At 40.0% G+C, this 25,329-nt stretch overlaps 1 protein-coding gene across 1 annotated transcript in view; it reads right to left on the bottom strand.

The window, feature by feature from the left end:
- TBL1X (transducin beta like 1 X-linked) overlaps positions 1-25,329 on the bottom strand; it is a 199,859-nt gene that overhangs the window by 15,484 nt on the left and 159,046 nt on the right. The window contains exons 6-9 of the mRNA XM_059815202.1: positions 21,034-21,179; positions 18,030-18,279; positions 11,240-11,372; positions 2,384-2,525 (exon numbers count right to left, since the gene is read on the bottom strand). Coding sequence (XP_059671185.1) covers positions 2,384-2,525; positions 11,240-11,372; positions 18,030-18,279; positions 21,034-21,179 — 671 coding nt within the window. The remainder of the gene's footprint in view (positions 1-2,383; positions 2,526-11,239; positions 11,373-18,029; positions 18,280-21,033; positions 21,180-25,329) is intronic.

Here is a 25,329-nt window from a genome sequence, read left to right as displayed (position 1 = left end):
GAAGCCGCTTCTTACTTGTCTGAAAACAGTTCCACACATGCTCAGAGGCACAGTACCATGATGGATAGCCTGAGAAAAGTTGGATTCGTGGGTCCCAATTAAAAGAAAAAAAGCATGGGAAACGTAATCAGTAAATTACATGTATTCTGCTGGAGGGAGCCCTTCACTGAAGGATATGTCCTGTGCAGCCAACAATGCTAGAGTTATCGGGCCAGAATGAGAATAATTAAAAAGGAACTCTGCAACCTGGTGAGATGGGTACTGTTGGAGCTGGGCATTTAGTCTTTAAACTTTTCAGCACCTGGATTAGGAGTAAGATTCACCCCATTTATCTCCAGATGTCCAGAAGTTAGGAGTTAGTTTAAGAGATTAATCTAGTCTCCCTCTATAGCTAACAGCATCACCCACCTCTGGAGTGTAATTTATGATCCCGTTTGCTTTAGAGTCTGCCCAGACCAGCACGAAGGCATGTGTCTCTCTTTCTGCTGACTGAGAGGGAGTCTAGATGACTAGTTTAGACGGTGAAATCCAAGGGAGATGAATCCCACCCTTGGTACCAAAGAACATGATCTGAATATGGCCTCTAGAAATGACCTTTCTTATTATAACATAAATCACATAAACCAGAGAAGAACCGATTTAATATCACCAATGTGAAAATTTCACAGTGAAATATGATTAATATTGTGGTTCTAAATAAACAATAAAGGCAGATGGCATTTCTAGCATCATGAATAGAAAACTAGGAAAAAGCATAAAACAATCCTTTAAAACATATGTCCACTCTAACTCTCCAAAAACAGTCAGACAGAGCAGTTCTAGATTTAACTCAGATGTATAATGATGTAAGGGGAAAAATATCAAAACCTAAGCCAACTTCACTGTGATATACACTTACCTGGACCACCGATGAGAACAAAGGTGATAAGACCAAAAAGGGAAAAGGGAAGGAAAGCTAAGGGACTTGATGTACAGTTTATCCACATTTGTTGGTGGTAATTCACATTCTTGGGAAAACTCAAAGTAAGATGGAAGCCAAATGTTTAAAGTAGGAACATTTCCTTACATTAAGTACTAGCACAATGCAAGTGAAGTATCAGTGATCAATGACATCTGGAAAGGTAAGGAACTACTACAAGAAATACTAGAGGATGCCCTATACTTTTTGGACAACTTTTCTCATAACTGTTCTGCACCTTTGCTTGTTTTCCTCTTTCAATTACTCTTCTCCTACTCCTCAATTCAGTTTTTCCTAACTATTTTTCTTCACTGTGATATCCACAGGAAACAAGTAATGAACATTCTCAGGTTATATCTTTATTTGCTTTGATAACCTACCTGTGCTTTCTGTACTATTCATCAACTTCTTTCATTGTGTCAAATATACAATACTTAGGGGAAGCTGATTTGTGCAGTGGCCTTATCTTTTACTTTTGTGAAGCACCTAGTTCACCTGAAGGACAATAATATTGCAGTAAAGATTAATCAACTCTTGGTCTCTGGCCAGCGACTGAGACTGTATGTAACTGCTGAGAATCCCTTCCGGTACTTTATTTTTAAACTGTTTTCCTAAGAAAACAAGACTAATGTGATCACTCTGTACTAATATCAACAAAATGGACAGAATGCAAGTGATCTCAAAATTAATTAAGGTTCCTGCAAGGTTTTGTAAGTTCTTTTTACAATGCTCGGTGGCAGAAAGGAAACATGAAGCAGCCTTAATGCTGCCCAAAGACACTGGCTGGACACTGGGGATTCTTAACACCTGTCCTCTCTGCTAACTTCAGTCTTCTCTGTGCATAACCTTATTATCTAAGACAGAAGGTTTTGCAGGATGAAAGCAAAAAGCATCAGGCAAGACAGTTCCACCCACAAGGTGGGTAGGTAAAGAGAGAATGACTACACATGCTCCTACCAAGATAAAGACAATTATGTGAACATGTTTTGCTATGCACAGTATAATTCAAATGGGAGAGGGTCTTGATAGCCCAACCTCAGAAAAAGCTTTGTTGTGCTTTTATCTCCTCACATGACAAAATAAAGTAACTATGAGATGCAAATACATTATTAATCAGGCTTCATTACTACACAGATTGGTGTTTAATCTTCATTCTTAAAGTTAGCTTAGTTTATTTTTACCCATGGTCCTAAAATAGAGATATAAATACATCGTTATTAAGCTTGAAGATGGCAACAGTCCTGGAAAATTATAGCATATAGGGGAAAGTTCAGCCTATTATGAGTATTTGAAACAAGAGGTCAGTAGGTTAGGACAGAGCTTCTGGGCACCTCAGATATAAAAGATACGGAGCAGCAGCTGTAATTGACTCTGAATTAAATTTAGACCATTAAAAACCATACACAGTCTTAGAAATTAGCTTACATTCCAGTCCAATGAAGTCACATCCTTATTGCTGGGGACATCATGTCCTCCTTCTCTTATGCAGTGCCTCAAAACTAGTTGAGTGGAACCACTGTTGCTGTTTTCATTGAGATTCCATATTCTGGCTGTTGAGTCTCCGGATCTATAAAAGTAATTGTGCAGAGATGAAAACTCCTCTTGGTGTCGACACAGCAAACAAAGTAAGAATCTCTATTTCTGTTTTCATTGAGAGAACATCACAGCCTTTAAAATGTAATTATTCTTTCCAGTTCTGCCCTTCCTGCACTCCCTATACTTTTTAAAAAATGCTAACACATATTTAATTTATATGTACCATCTGAATCCACATCATCATTTGTTTTACTCAGAAAAGTTTTACCTAAAAGACATTTGCTTGCTCTCTACATTTTGCACTTGATACATAAAGTTGGTATCACCGTAACTGAGACAGCGTGGGGGAACTCACCATTACAAACATAACACTGTGGAGATCCGAGTAAGGACAGAAACACAAAGGCTGCGCCCACGAGCTTCCCATAAAAAGTGAGCACAGTCCCATCAGCTCCCAACAGCCTGCCGAGTCCCTGGTGCTCCCCCAGAGCTGCAGTAGACTCTGAACACAGCACGATGGGACCTGCGGGGTCACCGCCTGCAGTGGTTCGGAGTGTCCCCTTGGCAGCAGCCTCGGGGAAGGGGACGTCTAGCAGTGTGACTGACGAAGGTGCTGCGGTGCCTAGACCGTATAAAACATAAAAAGTTTTGATCTTTTTTTTTCTCCTAAGAAGGTGCTGCGGTGTCCGCTCCCTGGTCCTGCCCAGGTTCCTCTGACCACTACTGCAGGAGCAGGAGGTGAACTTAAGGCTGCCTTTAATTTGGCAATGGCCCTTTCGTAAGGTACTTCTGTTCAGGACAGACCAGAACATAGCCTCTGACAGAAGCTGTTTGCAAAACAGCCTCTCAGCATTAATTGAAGCAACAGAACCTGAAGATTAGGAAAGTAGAAAGCTCATTTAAATTAATTTTAAAAATTCATCTTAATTTCATTTTTTAAAATCATGTCTACAGGGTCCTTTGCTGTCTGTAGCTTGGTTGCTTAGCTCACGTTGTCCGAAAAAGTGGCAAAACGACTATTGACATAACAGAGCAAGACAGAGACAGCATCAGGATTTTAATCTATTTTATAGACCAAATATTTACTAGGGAGATGTTTTTATTGCAGATTGAAACCCCTGATTTTGTCTAGAAAAAGCTGTGAGGAGGAAGTGAAGAGTTTATCATAATCTGCTGTAATGTATTTATTTTCACTTTGCATAAATCTTTCTTCCAATGAAAACTGTCTCTGAGGTCAGAAATCAATTTGCAACAGGGTGGAAGGTGTTACGCTTTCTAGTTTATTGGGATTTGCCTCTCACTCCCCCTCCCCCCCGTTTTTTAAAACAATCAATAACAACAACAACTAAAACAATCAAAGTACCCTGGATTGCTTGTTTTGTCCAGAAGGTAATTTTCATTTACGTGCAGTAAGTAGAATCTTGGAGCAGAATTAGGATGTCTCTTGTATTTCCAAGAATTCATACAGTCAAGATGAAATTTCATTGTCAATATACCTGCTGCTTTTCCTTTCTTTAAAGTAATAACTAAAACTTCCTTTCCTATACACTAACAAGGAGAAAAAGCCTTTCTTCAAAGACTGAAAACCTGAGATCCATTTTGGTTTGATAAACCATGTCTTATTGAAAAAGAAATCCATCACAAGAGAATATTAAATTTTCTTCTGGTCTACTAATAAAACATTTTAATTACTTGTACTAAAAGTACTGGGCTAATTTTAAACACTTCACATGTCTTCAAGTGCAAATATTGACCAATCAAGTATTGAACTTGATCATCTTTGTGTATTATTTTACCAATAATTTAGCCAAATTTTACATGAACAGCAGTTCAACTGTAAAAGTTGCCAACTGTAAAACTGCCTATATCAGTGGCCCTGAGCTCTGCTGGGTCACGGCACGCCTGGGGAATGTCTTCTGAACCCTTTGTGTCAAGCTGAGATGTGATGGCTGGCCAGGGCTTTGCCAGCCAAACCAGAAGCTACTGCTGTACAGCCATTCTTTAATTTTTGGCACAAATCTTTCACTTTAGTGATTAAGAAATAATTCAGATCAAGATAATTTTTGCCACCACACAGAGCTGTGATTGTAATGTAACTCCTTATTTCTTCAGAGGTCTGGAAAACTGAACAACAATTTTGCATGTGTTGGCTAGAAAATTAACGAAGTTAATCATGAGGCTCAGAGGTTAAGCAACATTTTTAGTTGTGATAATTTACGATAATGGGAATGTAAGTCTTTCATAGGCTTCGGTTATTGGTTAACATGCCAAGTAGGAAATTCCTTCAGTGCTGCCTTCTCGACTATATAGGACTCCAGGCCAGTCCTGCCTTCATTGTAATAACCCAGTTTGTTATTGGATCCTGTGAATAAAGTACTCAGCCACTTGGCTATCAAACACAATATCCTATTTGCTAGTTCTAAAAGGGTTATGCTTTGGTTTTCAGCAGTTTTATTTAGTCAGTTTTCTGGCGATGTTTGGGCAATCTTGTTTTCCAGTATTTTAATTTTGCTTTTCCATTTTCTTCTTCCTAAGGCTACATAAGCTATTATGTGTCCCTGCAGAGAGGCTTTATAAGCCTACCAGTGTGTGGCAGGGGCATTTGTGTGTCTTCCCTTTTGTTGCTGGGGAAAAAAAAAAAGAGTATTCTCTGCTCTGGAAAGTATTCTGATTTCTGCTGAATGATTCAGTGAACCCTGCCTTATTAGAGGACCATAGTTCAAGCACAATTCAGAAAGATATTTAATCTCCTTAGCCCACAGAAGCATTTCTATCTGCATGATAAAGCAGCTCATTCCAACATGCAAGTCATGAACACTTGAGTAATAGGTATAATGTTCTGCGCTATGGTAGAGTACTGCCAAATTTTAGCAAGGCTTAGTTCTGAAAGAATTTTATTTCATGCTTTCCAGCCCCGGTATAATCATGAATCAAAGTGGACAAATGTTTGCAGAATTTTATTTGTGACATACAAAATCTCCATTCCATAACTAACAGCAGAGAGGTTAAAACGGCTGCATTTGGGTAATGAAATTTGCAAGATCACCGTTGAACCTTCGTATTTCTAATCTTCAGCTGGAAGTCTTATAATCACTGTTATTTTGATATGCAATATTGCTAATGTGTATTTAACACTTCTGGCTCAAACAGGTTAGACTTTTTATTATTTTATTTTAGAAGAGATTATTAAAAGCCTAAAGGGAAGGAAACTACTCCTCGTAATTTACATACCTAACTTTTCCTTAATAAAGCAGGTCTCTTAAAGTAAGTGCTTATGTTTCCTAGACAGTCAGCAGAAGAAAGTGCCTCAGAGGTATCCAGAGAGAGATGCCTGTCCCACTGATTCTACAACATTGCTCCCTGCATCAGGTTACTCAAATAGACCTCACCTAATAGCTGACTGCTTTGTGTTAATGGATTTGATGCAATGAGGAAACTGGCCCCAATAAAGCTACCTGCTAACGAATGAGCACTTACAGTTAGCAGAATTAACACCTGGCACTGTCTGGGGAGGTGAAATCAATCCTCTCAACCTGGTAATTCAAAGGATTATTCAGAAAGGTAATTCACAATGGATCCTAAACCATTGATATGAGGAACACAGTAAAGCATTATATAAAACCCAGAGATGATGACAGAAGATGGCCTAGAAACATCCTTTCTTCTTCTGAGAGACACAGCCATAATGGAAAGATCTCAGACAACAGCTTTTATGGCTATTTATTTTGCTGACTAGGGAGAGCGAAGGTGCACAGAGCATTCTGCAAGAGACAAAGTTCCCCTGTGTGAAAGAGGCTGGTGTAGATCAGCAAAGATAAGCAAAGAAACTCACTGCTGGCTTTGGGGAATGAGGCCAGATCCCTCTGCTTCGTGGCTACAAGAATTACTTGAAGGGCATGGCTGGATGTAACAGAGCAGAGCACACTCTTGGAAGCAGCAGCTGAACGTGCAGACAGAGCACCCTAAATTCAACTAGCAAAGCCTTTAGAGTTCAAGGCTCCGGCAGCCTTGACATTCACAGGTATATTTCCATACTGGGAAATTCAAGCACGTGCAGGAACATGTTGGGTCACTGGACCATGATCACCTATGCTAGCAAACTGATAGGTTATTCCCTGGCCAGACTCTGGCCTGTATAATTAGCACTCTTGCTCAGGGCCCTGACGTTCTCTCTGAATAACTCCTGGGCATGGCTTGGTGGTTACAACGGTCCAGGGACAATTCCCACTGTGCAGTTTGTTTGGCAGCCAGGACAGTTTGCTAGCACAGATACTGGCCATTCTGTGCCAGCTGGCCTTAGTGCCTAGGAATATTCCTAGGCGTGGTTAGTTTACTAATGTGGATGTAGCTATAATGGGTTTCTGCACTACCCAGGGAACATAACCATCTGTAATAATTTACATGTGTCATAAAATTAAAACTTAAGATATTGGAAGATATCTCATGGAAGAAAACAGTCTTTGAAGAGGAGGACAAATAGATTTTAAGAGCAAAATTAGAATTATGGCTGGGAATGGCCAAATCTTCACATCTGATCAAGCACCTACTTTTTTTTTTTTTACCTGTCCAAAACAATATATGCAATTATTTGTTTTGGAATGTTCATTTCCTTCATAAAGGGTAATTAATCCTCTCACATGGCTGTATGTATGCACTTTACTGTACTATTATAATGCTCCCATTCATAACTTCTAAGCATTCTTCTTATAAGCATCTGGTGACAGTCATGCCTTTCATAGCCTTTATTGGTATCTCTAGTCTCCTCCACCCTCCACTTTAAAGGTTATGGGTGTGGTGGAAGAGGAAAAGCAGCTGCAGAATGTATTTTTTCTGGCTATTTGATCACAGAAATTCCTGTCTCCACTGTTTTTTTTTCTAAATAGTCCTTTGCAAAGTCCAGAGAGTATATATTCCTGTGCTAGCCTTCACACCCTAAAAAGTCATTGCAATTGAGTAGGTGGGACATCAAATATCAAAATCCCTTTCTATCAGTGGGATACTCACTAAATCTAGAAACCAATGCTCTAGTTTTGGGTAATTCATTCTGCAAACAAATCCCCTTACACAGCTTGCTTCAGATTAGGTCGTGAACCTGCATTATTCTTTTAGTGCTTAAGATTACATCAGGTTGCTGTCTAAACTGCCGCTAATTGTTAGAAAAATTTATTGCTTGTATAACAAGGCTTGAAGAAAATACTTTGCCGTGAATTGAGATTCGATTGTACTAGGCACTGTATAAACAGAACAAACGTGTTATTTCCCTTATTTAATAGTTAGGTTTTTATATTTATTTTTTAAGAAGACGACAGATGGGTACAATCAGGCAGATGGGAAAACAGAAGAAAACTATGGACTGGGCAGCACAATATGGCTATTATAAAATCTAACAATTCGGCATTTGCACATCAGACTAACTGCAGTTTTCTTTTTTTGAAGCATTAAAGGACAAACAACTGCAGCATATGTAGATTTTGGGAAATTTCTCCCCCTTGTTTAATTGGTGCCGTAACACATAGTTTACCTGTAGTTGATAGCTTGCACTATTATTATACCAGACATCTCAAACACTTCTTTATGCAATGGCATAATCAGATAATCAGCTCTCTTCCTTCAGTTTCTTTTTTTTTCCTGTGCATTCTATACCATTTCAGTCACGTAAGCTTCATCACGCGCTCACTGCTGCATTACCTGAAGGCTAACTGCATCACATACTTTATTTATTATGAGCAGGCTAAAACCTGATCAAGATGCATATGAATCTAAATTATTTGCATTTTCATTGCATTGCCAATAGTCTGCATGAGACACAGAACCTGACTGTACTTTCTAGCCATGTGTGTATTTATGTGCTTCCAAAATCAGTAGCAAAGCTTATTAATAAAGATCTATTCCACTGAAGAGTACAGTTTAATTGAAGGGATCGTGCGAGGGTATTCCTCTATCTTAGACATCAGACTAATGGTTCTGATTATCATCCTCCAGGTTTACCTGAAGCTGTTTAAGATCTCATTGTCCCAGGGATCCATTTACCAGTGCTTAGCACCCTGCAGCAAAGTGAAACACCCACTGGTTCCTCCATCACTGCAGTACATACTCTGGTTTATTAAACGGTCCACAGTTTAAACTACACACACCAGGACTGTGAGCCACAGATCCTAAGGAAGCAGTACAGTGTGGCAAGCACTGGCAGAGAGGTGATACCAGGAAGTAGTTACCAATGCCAAAGCCAACAGATGAGGTCTGAGCACCTATATTTAGGAGTCTTAACTCCCTATGTAATGAGTTGAGAGATGTAGGTACCTGCAGAGAGACAGAGCACTTGAGTAGATGCCTAATTTCAGCTGTGCAGATATTCTCCAGAATAAAGCAGCATTCTTCACTTCATCTCAGGTGCCACCAGGTGTCCCTAAAGAATAATTCTGTATGGTATCCTTTCTCCCCACTGATTTTCCTTTACGTAATAATGTGGGTGTGCTAACTGATCACCTGAAGACTGTTCTCCATATAATTCAAATAAATACCATAATGGGTAAATTTACTATTAAAAAGTATACTGTTTAGGATGACAGGGCTAAAGGATATCTATTGTATCAACAAATACAGTCCCTTCATTTGAATGATCCTAAATAAAGTACTTGCAAGCTGTTGATCTCAAGACAGCCCATGAAATTCTAATTAAGTTTGCCCCCACTATGGGAAAGCTCTTCCAGATTTTATGAAACCTTCTCTACATTTTCATTCTTTAATAAGAAACAACCATGACAACAATTTAATGAGGTTAACTAAATTCTTCTTAGTTTTTGAGGTTTTCTTCACTATTAGGTCATGATTTAACATTTACGGGTAGTGAAAGCATTTAGGCATACATGGAAAATTTAGAGGAGTAGTACAGGAGCATCTTTGTTCCGTATCATTTGATGTTGTTTTACAAATTGTTACGTAGGCAATAACATTTCACGAACATCACAGATTCTTTGTCTTCCCTTGATTGTTTTTTTTTCCCTTGAAAACTCCTCTCAGATTTGGCTGGGAGGATTAAGGAATATCATATGCTACAGTTCTTCCATGTTTGTCAATCCCGATTTTTATTTATTTATACATTAAATAAATCTCTTTTTATGGCTCACTCAACTGTATGCCAGGAAGAGGACAATTTGTGTGAAATAACTGTTTTATGCTTGCCTTTAACTGTTTTATGCTTGCACTTTAACTGCTGACTGATCTTAATGATCAGAACTTCCCTTCTTAATAATAATCATTTGCTAGGGATAAGTAATACTGCCAAGCAATACTGCCTCAGACACTAGAAAACTGAGTGGGTAGAGGAATACGGTTAGCAGAAAATACAGCAAATGCATAGCATAGGAGTGTGGCTGCTACTGCTGCTCTTGTCTGTATCATGGCATCACCCAGGGACCCTATCACAAACCAGGAGACCCACTGAGCCTACAGAAAAAAAGAGCTGGAAACCAAAGTTTTTCATCCAAAAACCCTACAAACAGCTTTTGCAAATTCTACTGCTATACCCATTTAAAATGAATAAATGAAGATACTATTGCTACAGATGCTAAAAGTACTACCAGGTCTGGGCATTCCAGAAACAATGCATATTCAGAAGGATTCTGGTTTCTAAAAGTTTGTAATCTGACAGTATTCTTTGGAAACTTCTGGTTTCACTCTTTTAGAGATCTCGTGCTGTTTATCCAACCTGATTATTTATTTCTGTTAATGACTTTTATTTTTCCTATTTATTCTGTCCCATTTGCATTTTGCACTTTCCTTGTTTTCATGTATTAAGTCAACAAAGATTTCATAAGAAGACTACTCTGATGATCATGCAAGAAGTTGGAAATAAAATAAGGACTTTCCTCTTCCTTGTAATAAATGTGTTGATACTGTCAGGTAACTTTAACCCATTTCTCTCCTCTAAAATCTACCAGCTTTCCTCCACGTTCCCAGCTAGACTTCTTAAATTCAGCCTTCATTTTAAGACTTAACTTTAAGCATGAACAAACACAGATTCCAACAATGTCTGTATATAGCTCTTGGGGTATGTTTACGTCAGCATTTTTGTTTGGATCAAAAGCGCTTTTTAAGTCAAACTCCTGATTGTCCCCCTTACCGTGCTTTGGTTGTCATTGCTGAGCAGTCCTGGGCTAGACTCCTTTTCAATGACAATAAACCAAAACATGCCTTCATGATCAGCTTATTGGACAAAACTAGGTCCAGCCTGAAGCCCCCACCCCGCAATACAAACAGTGGTGACATAAGGTCCTCACACAATAGTTTTGCTTTACAGATCTACTCCTGTTTATGCCGCACCATGCCAATGCAGACACAGCCAAAGAGAACTCTATTTTAGAGTCTCCATGCTTTTAAGAAGAAAACATGGATGCCAAAGACTTTCTGAGATCCCAATGTGAACCGTTAACTAAGAGCAGTAGGAGTAGATTACATGACCTTCAAATAATCTGAAAATTATCCACAGTTATTTTAAAAACCTTTAAAAAAAATTTATGTCTATTCAGGGCCACAGAGTGCACATCTTAAATGTACAAATGCTTCATATTCTGCGTCACCTTATAATTACTTAACTCCTACACAGGTACAGTACTGCTGAAAAGAACAGTTGCAGGCTGAAAAAACAGCGATGAGAATACTCATTCATCTCTAGTATACACTCGCAAGTTCTTGCATCTCTAAATACACTCTAATTGCAGCAGCTGGTTTCAGTCATGGTCTTACCCAGATGCTAGCAGGTCACTGACAGGGTTCCAGGCACAGATGAACACCTCTGATTCATGGCCCCGAAGGACTGTTGCTTTGTTAGGAGGAATTTCAACATCCCCATCAATTTCCATTGGCTTTGAATGATTATCTGTAAGGAGATATATCAGAATAAGTAATTTGCAAGATGCTATCAGGTCTGCTTTAAAAACAAGCTGGCTACCCATGGCCTAAAGCTTACAACAATGTATACACTATAAGTAATATTCTGTGTTGTGTCACTGACCATATTACTCTATTTTCTTCCCTATGATGATTCAAATTTGTATTTCCTCAAAATGTAGAGCTTTCCAAAATATTTTGTATAAATGCATGTAGCTTTTCTTCAAAAACTAGTTAGCATTTATTTCAGTGTATTTTTTTTGAAGCTGGCTTCATTAAAAATGACTTACAGATCTATTAAAATAGCAGATTGCCACATCTGAGAAAAGCTTTATGCTGTTCTTTTAAAAAAGTAACATACAGCACATACTTTTTCTTACACAGTGTCCTGTAAGTAATATGTGTGCTACTCACAGATGAAGAATATACCAAGTAAGGGCCTCATTCCCTGAGCATGGCAGTGAAATTGTGAGTGATCACCTTCTCAAGGATATCATAATATATGCCAAGGTACCAGCTGAGGCATAGATATACTTAACCTGCATGCTGTAATTCTGGGGTTCTTTAGACTGCAGTCTAAGTAACTTTGTTTTTATAAAGCTCTCTTATTTCCTTAAGGAAAAAAAGTGAATTTAAAATGATGAACTTCTCTTAGTGGCAGCAATTCATTCCAATTTCCATCATGAACAATGTTTTCACTCCAGATTTTCATTGCTTCAGTATAGATCTTCCTCATTCAGCTCAAACTACACTTCCTGGCAGCAAGACAAGATTATTATCCTCTGTGAACAAGACACCAACCAAGGACAGGTAACACACTGAAAGAGCAGACAGCAGATGTTACACACAGAAGTGTGGCCCATTTCACAGAAAGCCCATCCAAGAGTGGATAGCTGGCAGGCAGGGGGAAAGGCAGCCTTGTGTTATCTAATCAATGTCTTGGCCAGCTGATCTGCTCTGATTGATCAAAATCCAAGTTCTCATTCTGGGTTAAGTCTTTTAGTTAGTCATTCTTTAATCACATATGGAGATCCATAGGTTCGCAAGTAGAATAATTATGCTCCTTTATTGCCACATGTTTATGGCATTTAAAATCAGCCATCTGTCCTGGTACTCAAGCTCTGTTGAGCTATTGCCCATCGACTGGCAAAACAGACTGTGACATTGCACAACTGCCATCAGAAGGAAGATCTCCAGATTTCTACCCTTACCCAGGCTTTCAAATATCCCGTTTTGCTCTGCCTAATTTAAGCTGAGTCACACAAGTAGCACATCTCATTGCGTATTTGGTTAGGTACCCTATTAACTATGTCTATGCCATATCTACGCCATAGATGGAATGGAATTCACATGTAATTCAATGAGCTGCATAGCACTGAGTATCAAAATTAGAAAACAACTAACAGTGTAAGTTTCACAGCTTACATTTCTAATTCAAAATATCTGTATTTTTAACTACAGTTATTACCCATGGACCCGCTGCATAAAACTGAACATATTACAAATGCCTATTTGTAAAACCTACACTTACGCTGAGTCCCTATGTTAAGCATTGTCCTTGATAACTCCCTATGTGTGTAATTGCTAAAATTAATACTGTCACGATATACTAGTACTCAAGCTTTAGCCTGACACTAGCAGCTGGGAACTTTCATATGATATTCTGAACAATCAGGGCAATGAAGAGCAAAGCACTGCTAAAACCCACCAGAATATACGAGTCTAGAACTAGTGATCCTCTGTTTCTCAGCACAGCTCAGGATCACCAGGTTTAAAGCATATATTCAAGAGAAAACCAGCAGCATGGTAAAGGCTATGCATTCGTCTGTGTCCTGTTCACAGTGCAAGTTGGAAGCTGGGAGTAAATAAAGAAGTGAGATATTTCAAGTGTTTTAATTTGAAAAATTTAAATGAGAAGCTACTCTTATCACCCACAATCCTGCTGTTACCTGCCTAGCTCTAAAGGCAGAGCTGCTTTTCACTCTTGAATAAAGCAAAATGACACCTTGGAAGCAGCATTACTCCAAGGTCCCAGAGTTACGAGGTGCTATCAGAGCAAGGCCATCTCATACTTAGAAATATTTTTTTCATTTGTACATGGCCAGATGGAGGAACCTAGATACACACTTTGAATGTTATTAACTGCTGTGAAAAAAACCTACAGTCATGCTGTGGAAAAAAACCCTTGATCGGCTGATACCTGCATCAGTACATGCAAGACTGGTTTGCCTCTGGGAGCAATGATATACCTGCAGGATTATTTTCTATTGTCTTCCAGTAATGATTTTGACACTACAGCTTTGGTGATTCAGGAGAAAAGGGAGGGAAAATGAAGAGTCTTTCAGAAATTGTTCGCAAATGTTCACATTATATGTGTTTTCTTCCTATTCAGTAGTCAGGAACATTAATATTTTGAGTGTTAGGCACAAAACTTAAAATGCCCCATTGAACAAAGAGGACAGGTCATGCTTCTGTGATAATGCTTCAGGCTCTTCTCAGATTCAGATAGACACTAGCAATATAAAACAGATACGATTATGGCAACAACAACAAACTGCAGAAACCCCTGAGCACAAGACAGCACCCTTGTAAAAATGCTGAGTTCCTTACACAGCAAGAGCTCTCGGGAGCCCTGGTCTGATCTGAAAATTTGGCTTTCCTATGGATGCTGCTACAATGTGTGCATGGGGAATGAGAATAAATAGGTAAGATGCAGTAACCATCAAGAATAGGCTTCGATTTTTTTTAAGTATCTTCAGAGCAGAAAGCTCTCAGTTAAGACTTCATTTGCACAAAGAATGCCTCTGAGGGTGTCTCTGAAAGAGAGGGCAGTTCTACGAACTGCAACAGACTCCCATAGGTGAAAAATTTAAGTCTGCATGTCACATAGTGGAGGACTCTGCCCAAATGTTAACACAAACCATTTTCTAAAGGTCAGAGGATCTTTGGTTACGTCCATGCTATATTCTTCTAATTTTTTTTCCTCAAACATATTAAAAATCCCAAATCTCTGGAAATTAAAAGTCATATTCCCCCAAACTACTATGATTAAGTTTTAAAAATAAATATAATTCTAACATACCAGTGAGTAATATTAACTCTCTCTCTATTTCCTCCAAATTAAAAAAGATATATTTTTAAGATCTTACCGGTGCTAACCCTGTCTTTTCTCAGGAAATGTGGTTTTTTACTTAAATCTTTGACAGGCCTTTCACTGAAGTTGTTCTTTACAGCTGTACTTATAATAAAGGAACTGGGCTCAGTCTTTTTTCCAGAGCTTTATTTTTCTTAAACCCAAGCCAATCCTTGCAAATATAATGAAACAAATGACACTAAAAATATTTGAGTTGGAAAACAATCCAAAGTTTGGCTCCATTTCTACATGCCAATTTTTATTTTTTCTACTAATTTGTGAAGTGACTCAAGCTGAAAATGTTTCTCAGGAAGCAGCAAGAGAAGGAAGCGATTTTATTTATTTAGCATTTGAATCTGCACCTCGAACTGTTGTTATTGTTAGATTTTTTTTCTGTCTCTTCCCTTTCTTAAATCAAATCACCCTATCGTATTATATTGATAATGCCACATACAAAAATATATCTTATTATATTAAATATATTAACACTGTTTTTGGGAAGACTTAGTGTCAGGGAGAACTCCATGTCAGAATAAATGCAAACGAGGTAACTTCCCAAAGACTTCTCTTTCACCCACTCCCCCCATGCTGCCTTTTTATGACACGTTGATATATGGGTGACTTCCAGGACTAGCACACTATCCAGACCCATCCCAGTATACGCTAGTTCTGTGGAATCCAACAACAGTGAAAATGAAGTTTTGGGAAGTTTCTCACACCTTTCATATCAGCAGTCTTTTCTACCCGGTAGGTCTCGCAGCTTTTACCTTACCCATCTTACATCCTATCCTAAACTTTTGTCCAGTCCTACCCTAAACCTTTTGTCCTAAGCTAAGCTCTTGCCAGACCTTCATCTTAGTCTATCCTAGACTAAATAGACTCTCTGAACATGATGATAAGGGAAAAGGTAAGGCTGGATATACAGTTTGCCCTGCATAAGCAATGAAAAGCAAGGGTATGACCCTTTTGTTATTTCATTAATGTAACTATATTTCTCTAACTTTACCACAAGAGAGGGAAATACAATTCTAAGAGTGTTAATCAGACCCATGCAGTAAATTGCCAGCTAGTCTTTATTTCTAGTGTTTTCTAATAATTACGGAGGCAGATCTTTTGCAGTTTATTTAAACAGGTCTGTTCAAGGGTAAGAATGACAGTTGCGTGCATCTCCCATGTATAATCCTCACCTGCAGTTGTGCTACACCACCTTGCTGATACCCTCCGAATGCCTCAGACAGAAAGGTTATAGTCCTCCCAAGGTGAGGTAGGCACACAGATCAGTCGGCTGTCCCTGGATTTCTCAGCAGACTCTCCAAAGTCGCATTCTCCTTAAATTGCCGAGCTCACCTCTTCACCCAGGATGACCAGCTGGCACAACAGCAGCTGCCAACACATGCCAGCTGGCCAGATACTCCTCGAGGACTTTCTGTCTTCCCATTGCCACTGCTCAGTTAACGTGTCTGCCTGGTAGGCTTCTTAGCCACACTAATGCTTTGAAATTTGCTGTCTGGTAGAGTATCTCATTGATTGACATGTATCCTAACTCTGTGAAATTTTACTAGACAGCACAGTGTCATGTTCTTGCATCCTGCTCCAGACAGAGCTATCAGATGATATTAAGTCATACAGGACTTCTCAACACTCCAAGAAGGTCTGCAACTATTCGTGAAAATCCTTCTATTAAAAATCGCTGAGAGAATTATTATTTTTTAATAATAAAATGGCAGATCTGAGAAATTAAGGCTTAGAGTGTGGTCCTACATCTGAACTGATCTGCAAGGCTTTCCTTTTATTAATACAATAGTATGCGTGTTTCTTCAGATCAGAAGGAAATAAGTCTGAGCGGTTCTGTATTCGTGATGAACTGATAATTAGTTTTCTACCTTAAGAATTCGATTTTTTTGGTCCTGAGTCATTTCCCCAAAATTTTCACAAATCAGCTGAAGGAAAGTGTCAACAAACAAAATGTCAGCATTTGATACATTTGAAAGTGCTTTCATTTCTGTTTGCGCCCCTTCGCATATGAAATAAGTTCAATTTCAAAACAAAGGGTCAGTTGGAAGTAAAACAAAAGCAATCCATAGTCTAAAACCAGATTAGTATTTTCAAATTTTTCAGAATTTTTTTACATTTGCTTTCTCAAATGAAAATTGTAATTTAAATTATTGCAGTTTTATTGGGGGAAACTATCCCATCTAACTGGAATTCTCTGAAGAAAAACCTGGTTTGAAAGCATTTTTTTCACTGACCCACAGAGGAATCTGTTCAGATCAAAGAGAAGATGAAGACTGATAAAGGTACCTACACTGGAAAACAAATAAAATCTGTTACAAAACTACAGTCCTGACCCATTACTTGTCTAAGCCAAAGAGCTGTTGGGGCTTCCTACAAAACCTGCCCTGCACGTTCCTCTAGAATTTCCTCAGAAGGCAATCACACATTAAGGCCTCATTTCAGAAGTTAGCCAGTGCCCTAATATGGCTTGCACACAGAAACCCGAACCATTAACCATATCTGCCCCACAATGTTAGCACAGTCATCAAGACCTAGTTACATAAGCAGGTATGTCCACTCCTTGTTTTATAAGGCTGACTTCAGATGTCTAAGATATGAGCGCAGTCTCTCACCATCACCAATAAACAAAGGTGAATTCAGAGCTCTTGAGAACTGACTGTTCCCAAAGACTAAGGGAATCCTGGCAATCCCAGGAAGGTAGGACCTCCAGTTAGATATCTCCAGTGGACTGTATGACTAAGCATGTGCTATTAAATAAAAAGGTGAGGAACTCTTTCCTTTGTGCTTTCAAGACAGGTTGGCTGCATCCAAGCTGTCTGCTGGGAACGGTCCTTAGCACATGTGACTCCCTATCCTGTGCTTGGCAATGCTGTTCAAGAATGGATAGCTGGTATAGTCCAAACTGGGCCAAGCACCATGCCAATAAGGCTATGGATGATCTTGTGCTTGGCCATGCTGTACAAGAATGGATAGCTGGTACAGGCCAAACTGTGCCAAGGACCATGCCAAGGCTACGGATGATCACAGGATAGTTAGCGCTCAAGGCTATGCTCTGGCCATGCTTCATTTACACAGATACGGCTTGTACGTCCCAGCCTCTCAACCCATCTCCCACCTAGCCTCACCAAAATGACCAACTGTGGCTACAACTTGTCCCAACTTCTATCAAACTTCTAAAAGCATCTATAAAGCTGATAATATTAATGAAGTCTGGGTAGCCTGCTCCAAGGAGAGAGCATACAACTCCAATTCTTGATACTGTCTTCAACTTGCAATTCTGAAGATACCTGAAGTTTTTTGGATTCTGAGAGGACACCAGTAAAACACAGCACTGTGACGTGAAACGTGATTTTCACTCAGCAGCCTTTCTAGAAATACCCCGCCCTCCTGAAATGATTCCACTGAGTTTTATCGCCTTGCAGACACCAACTAAGTACAAGAATATTACTGAAATTCAAATTGCCCAGTAGTGGCAAGCAGCTGCATGAGTTGGCTTACTTATTGCATGTGCCCCATTCTCCTCTCCATTCACAGTGGCTTCTCCGTTCTTTGGTGTGTTCTGCTGGGAAACAGCAGTCGTCGTTGCTCCCGCTGTTGCTGCCGTTGCTGCTGCTGCTGCTGCTGCACTGGCTTGTTGCTGAGCTAGTTTCTCTCTGAACGCTTGCTGCCGGGTCTGAACAACATCAGGCATCACTGCGTCTATCAGAGACAGTGATTCTATTGGCCTGCCGTCAAATACTGTACCATCCTGCAGGGAAAACGAGCAGAAGTGAAACTGCAAGTTTAGGATCTTCACCATTGCGGTCGGCAAAGAGGTAATGATACAAAGAAACAAAACTAGGTTGTGTGAAGATAACTACATGTTGACTTAACCAACAGTGCCATGTTACTATGGACCGTCTCTCTCTCAGATCCATGATGGTGTTACTCATGTTCCACTTAGAAATATGTTTGGTGAATAACTACTTTATTGGAATTCTACAGAAAACTCAGGCATATAAACGCTTTACAGATGCAAAAAAGTCATGCTGTGGGGAAAAGAAAAAGTCTGACTGATGACAGAAAGTTTCTCTTTGTTTTGTATGTGGAAAAAAAGAGTCGTGGCTAAAGCCATGACAAAGGCAAATATACTTTAGTTGAACTGTTTGTCTTCCTGTACTTGCAGGGGCATAGGAATGGAAGCAGCTGATGAATAATGAACCTCAGCCAAAACAAGATGTATGTACAAATTCAGTAGTTTCTTACACTGCGTTCATCAGCCCAGCACCACCAGTTGTAGCTGACTGTACAGGACTGCTTTGCCATTATTTTTCCTTTATTCTGCTTGTTTTATTTATAATAGTTACGACTTTCATTTTGATTTCTGTAAATTAGGCTTCAGGTTTAACAACCTTTAAGGGCTGTTTTTTAAGACTCAATACAGACTTAGGTCAACAACTGCTATATCTACTTAGCTTTGCTTCACTTTCACTTCCTATTAACTTAAATATAGGAAAAAGGTTTTTAGTAGCCTCCATAAAGTGCCATTTTACTGATCTTCTGCAAACTCCCTTTAATTCTTTGAAATAATCAAGACTCAGCAGTGAAAGATCTGTGTTTGAGGAATAGCAGATAAGATTAGGATATGCATAGATGAAGGAGCTGGGAAACAATATAATTATCAATAGATAACAATAACTAATAAAGAAAAACAGCCATTTGGCTGACTAGTATGCTTCTGTTGGGCTAGTCATTGAATTACCCCTTACAATTACAATATTACAATAATACATATTTGCTTCTTCATGGGGAAGAAAAAGGAGGAAAGAGTCGTAAGAGAAGAAAGATACAAGCTCTCTTTCTCCTCAACATTTTTTATGTAAATGTCTCTACCGACATTTATTTCAATACTGGCTCAGATCCTTGCTACACAATGAAAAAAATGTTTGCCAATGGATTTTGGCATCTCACATTTTTAACTGTAAAACTGCTCACTGGACTATTTCCATGACTGCCCTTTAACAGACCACAAACAACACTTACAATTTTATACATACTGGTTTACAGACTCACTGATTACTCGCTGCTCTTAAGTAATACACACAGAGAAGTAACACATAGAGAAGCATATATGTAGCCCTTATTGGCTGTCAGACATAGAAAGAATGGCCTTTGCTGTAATGTACTTAACAGTAGGTATTTGAACAGAATCAAACCACAATGAGAGCGACATAAATCTTAATGGTGACAACATGCATTTTTTTAGATTATTCTCTCAACTGAGGCCAATTCTGAAGCTGGATGCACAGCAGCAGACCCCTACAACTGTCATACGACCTGAACCGGTAAGTGCTGTTCATGGCTGAAAGTTTCTAACTGTGTAGCTCCAATTTCAGGCACAGGGCAAAAAGTTAAGTACCAGCAAATTGGGACAGATTCCTAGCATTGGTTTGTTATTACAACTGCATCAAAGTGCAGCTTGGCATGAATGTCAAATGTCATTGCCCCAATTAAAAAATAACACACACACAACTCTTTAAGATAGTATCGAGTCATAAAAGGAAAACCACACAGAATGTTAGCGATAAAAACAAATGAGTTTCCAAACTACACATGGCAAACAACACAACCTTTTCTCTATTTTATATTCCTTTGTTCTCACCCATGCTGTCCACATGCTACATTCAGCTATACAAGAAAAAGCAATAGCTTTTTATGTATTAATATTTATTACAGATCTCTGTCAGTTACGAACATCTATGGCAAATATTTTGTAATGCAGTACTTGCTTATCTGTCATGCTTCACTCTCTCTTGAAGCACCATGACTTTAAGGTTGGCAGGGCAAAAACGCTGGCTTTTCCCACATCCCCTCTTTGTTTCCCCTGGCAGTGCAAGGAGAACAGAGACACTTTGTGGCTGCTCATGCAATCCCCACAGACAACGAGTGCCCCAGCCAGGGTCTAAATTTACACACAACCGTTTCACCATGTACATGAGAGGATGATGCCTGGTCTTACATGATCTGAGCCAAAGTCACTGAAATCAGAGAGACTCTCTCCCGTGACCTCTGTGGATTTTTCATCAGGCTTCTCATGGCTTGCAAGCAGTGCTTCCTGCTAGCAGGCGTCAGGGAGTGAAGTTTTAAGCTATGCTGCAGGCTTTTCCTGCCAAATTCTGCCATGACCTTGAAAATGCAATACTGTAAACACAGACACATCTTCTTGTTTGCTGCAAGAATCTGTGCCCCCTGTATTTGTTGACTGGGGTAGTGGAAACACCATTAATATCCATTTAAGCAGCGCCAAGGAGGCCTCAATGCCACAGCTAAAAATTGAAATACATATGTTTCAGAGCTTTTCAGCTCTCTGCTGGGGGTGGGGCACAGTGTGAGGAACAAAAGGAAACCAGATCAACAGAAACCGCGGAGCGGTGACTTGTGTCTCCGGGCTGTTGGGACGCGTGGCTTGGCAAGCCCCAGCGTGCCGGTCAGCGGTGGCAGCGGTGGCGGTGGGGGTACTTACTTCGTTGATGCTGATCTCGGCTTCCACATACTGGAGCCCCTTCTGGAGGATGGAGATGAGTGCGGCAGGTGGCACTAGTGTTCCGTTGATGTTGGACTGGCTGATGTGGCTCTCGATACCGAAGGTGAAGGCCGAGTGGGAGAAACCTGAGAGCAGGAAAAGGAAGCCATGACACGAAATCTAAATGCACCAGCCAGATACACCTTCACGGTCTAAAAATAATTCTGCTCCGAGATCTGAGAGACGCTGCCGCATAGGCAGAAGGACGCGGGTTGGCTGCAGGGAGCCAGGGAGGTTAAGCAGAGCCATCCTGCCCACCCTGCCACCCCCAGCGCCCACCCCCCTCCCCGGCACAGGCAGGGCAAGCCGTAGAGAAATGGATATGCATGCAGAGAAAAATAACCAGAGGAGGACTGTACTAACTGAAAACAAAACCGAACACAGAAAATAGGAATCGCCACAAGGGCAAGTCCCAGGGCTAAAAAAAGCGCCTCAAATCTTCGTTTCCCTTGCTGCACTTTAGAGTGGGTGTCTTCTGAAGATAAAGACTTAAATCCCTGTCAGCACACAAGTTGTATAAAACCAAGCCATAGATGCGGCTGACACAGGGGAGCCATTCCCTTATACCAGGGAGGAGATTTCAAATCCTCTGCTCATTTACTGCCGAGTACAATATGACGTGCAGAGAATTGCCTTTAAAACGTGAAACAACAGAAAGGCTGCTCCCGTAAACCTCTTTTCTGAAAGCGAACAGTAATAGCAGAAGTAAGTAATTGAGCTCTGCCAAACAGCAGACGAGAAGCCAGTGCGGCGGCCCGTCCTTTAACCAGAAGCCTTTCTCTTCCCCATTTCATTTTTGTCATTGTCCTAGAAATAAGGGGTAATGAAGGTGATGGCACTGAAAATTAAAGAATTTTGCTGGACACATTTTAAAGAAAGAGCTGTGCCTTAAACGCTGGCTGAAGCTGCTGAAAACTGTTGCTGGGTACGAAGGCGAGCGCTGCAGAGCGACTGTACGTCGGGGCAGATGCGGGAGGGGGAAGGGTGAACAGGATGTAGATATAACTGTAGGAACCCATTTATCACCACACTGTCTCCAGAGCATTAATCTAACATTAAAAGCCTTGGGGAAACCACCCATGCACTGTCTCAAACAGGAAGAGCCCTCGCAGTCTCCACCGACTAGACAAGAAAGAAGGAAAAAAAAAGATGAAAAAGAAAGCAGCTCTCAAATGAAACTACTTCCGTTAAATATAGCTGTGCCTCTTCCCCTTGTCAACAGCAGTTTCATTTATAGTTTTGTCCGTTAAGGGATTTCCCCCATATCACTGCAATGTCCAATTGTGTGTGGGCTGGAGGACGGGATTTTGGGCTCGCTCCACAGTAATGCTTTCTCTTTCCACTCAAATTGTTTTCAAGATCCTTTTTGCAGCTAGCTCAATTATGATTGTAGATAGATAGCAAAAACAAGCTGAGAAACAGAACGCCTCCCACATTTGAAACCGAGGTATGTATTTCTCTGTGATTCTCTCCCCCTACACATTCTATTTTGCCACTGGTTTTCTCCTCTTCCTGGTAACAGCCTCTAAACTCTCCTTTCCCGACCCTACACTTCCCTTCATGGCACTCCCCCAGTTTTGGGGGATGCTTGGGATGCTTTGGATACTTTTTAGAAGTGGCAGATCCACCTATGAGCAGAATTACGTAGGATTACAAGGCATAAAAATGAAGCACAGCAAAAACCACCTGAAAAACTGCAGTATCATTTCCCTCATCCCTGGTCCAATTCTTATTCTGTATTGCTCCTTATGTCCTGGTCTAGTTTATGAGCTGCTGGACCTCCTGCTGCATCCAAAATAGACTAAGATCTGCAGGGCAGCATTTTTCCCTTGTTATTAGTTTTGTAGGACACCTAAGCACATTACTGGCCACCACAATGAGGAAGAAATCAACCACTGAGCGTGCAGAGTCTGTGTCTGAGAGATCTAGGGCTTGATCACTGAACACTGAGCTCTCTACGTATATATAAATACATGTCATGCAACTAACCAGAATGAGAATCAGATCCCACTTAATTTATATTTATGTGTATTTAAATTAACCAACCACAACAACAATACCTTCTTGAAAAGGAATGGACTTTAAAATGCGTGATGGATAAATCAGCAAATCTACTTAAGAATGGAGAAGAATGAGATGATTAAGCTGTTGTCCAGAAGCACTGCAGTTCACTGCTAAAAAAGCCAGCAGCTAGTTTGTGAGTCAGCAACTCAGAAAATTGTAGCATGGTCTCTGATTCAATCAAAAGGTGGATGGCCTAAGAATGGCAACCAAAAAACATCGATAGAAAATGTGAAAAAGCAGAAAATCATTACTGTGGATCTACAGTAGGCTTAATTTTAACTATTACTTTGTACCTCTCATTATTGCATTTAGTATCTTGCAGACTTTTTAGTTCGCTGCTGGCATATATCAAGCCCCATCTTTGCCAGCAGACAGATGACTGCGGCACACAGCTAACCTCTTTGTCCAGTACTGAGTTGCCACATCCCCAAAGAGCAACACGTCTCACCTGGCTGCATGTGAGAGAAGGAACTTCTCAGAACAAAACCCAGTTGTGTTACTGCAATGAATCTTCTTATTTTACTGTTTCTCTCGATGCTAAGAAACTATTACCAAAGCACCTGTTAGATGACAAAACACAAAACTCCTGGCTACTTTGTCACTGAAGAGCAATCTCACAAGAGCAATCTCACTCACACATCTCCAGCAGTTGTAACAAACTTTCCTAAAATCTTACAAGACTGAAATACTGAAAATCAACAGAGTGAAACTGCTTAAGTGGGGGCTGCTGGACCTCACCCCTCTTGGAAAAATCCTCCCATACAACTGTAATTAAAAGAAAAACACAACAGCAACAACTCAACCAGACCACCCGATAGCTCATTACCTCCTGATTTCTTGTACTACCGTAGCATTTATATAAGGCTCATATGAAAGTAGACCGGTTTTAAAAGTAACACACACAGTTAACAAAATCCTGAATGAAGCTGAACCCACATCAAGTTTCTGATAACACTGAAAAATCACTTGAGCTTTGCTTTTATAGTTACCAGATGTCATGAGATCTCTTTGGGGCTCTGCGTGTGAGTACACTGAATTATATAGCAATGCTGCAGCTCTGTAGTTCAGTCTTACAAAAAGGTGATTTATACTAAACAAAGGCAAGTTTTTTTAAATATTAGCTTGTGTTACAAGTGTTAACTTGGCCCTCCTTCTGAAGTTCATGAAACCACACTGGGGAAGGCAAAGCCAAGACACAAGCACCGCCCCCCCTCCAGTGACTCTCTGCAGGCTGTCAAGGCAGTTGGGGAGTGAGAGCAGAGACAGAAGGTGCTCTGCAAGGGGGGATCTGAAGAAAGGACGTGGTAGGGATGACATGAAACGACAATAGACCCAAACTCAAAATGCTGTAGTAGCAGTGAAATGAATGAAAGTCGCAAATTTGTGTCCATACGCATTATTTCTCACAAATGCTGTCATTTCGGTGACTGTAATAATCACTCTATAAAACAGTAACTTCTATTCAAATAGTACCAATAAATGAAATCTTAATGTAGTAAACCCTTCGAGGACACGTGCAATGAGGCTATGAGCTTTTAAGGTTAAAGACACAAACACAAAGGGCAAAAGGGGAGAGAACACGGCCACACACTGAACTGGTTTTGTACCAGTGAAACAGACAGTCACTTATGCCATGACATGACCAGTGCCCTAAACGGCACCCTTCAGCAGACTTGAGAGAATGGCTTCCAGTTTTTTTCTACCTCAAAAAAGATGGAAAAACATAAACCGTCAAACTATGTACAATCAGTAAATACATCATCATACATGAAAAAAATATCCAAATGAACAGTGCGGAACTTGGTGTGATCAGCTTAAAGGGAGGTGACCTATCAACTGTGGAATAGTTGGTCTTAAAAGATTTTACAGAGATAAAAGCATAGAGGATATAATGAATGCAGAAAAAATTACTTAAATGACACCTCCCCAACCCAAAAATTGTTAGGCAAGTGCTTTTGACTTGAAAACTGAGTGAAATTCCCCACTGAGAGATTCCCACACATTTTTGTACTGACAGTGATAACAGGTCCTGGTTCTGTGCTGTATCTTTTCCCACACCAAGGTGTCCATATACACTCTCAGTGGTACATACACAGACATTTGGGAATTCTTGCCCTAGGCAGGGCCAAAAAATGCGTATGTAGGGCTGTGTTTTGGAAAATTTCACTGATA

The sequence above is a fragment of the Gavia stellata genome, chromosome 1 (assembly GCF_030936135.1).
Source record: "Gavia stellata isolate bGavSte3 chromosome 1, bGavSte3.hap2, whole genome shotgun sequence".
Taxonomy (NCBI): Eukaryota; Metazoa; Chordata; class Aves; order Gaviiformes; family Gaviidae; genus Gavia; species Gavia stellata.
This window is presented reverse-complemented; position numbering and strand designations above follow the sequence as displayed.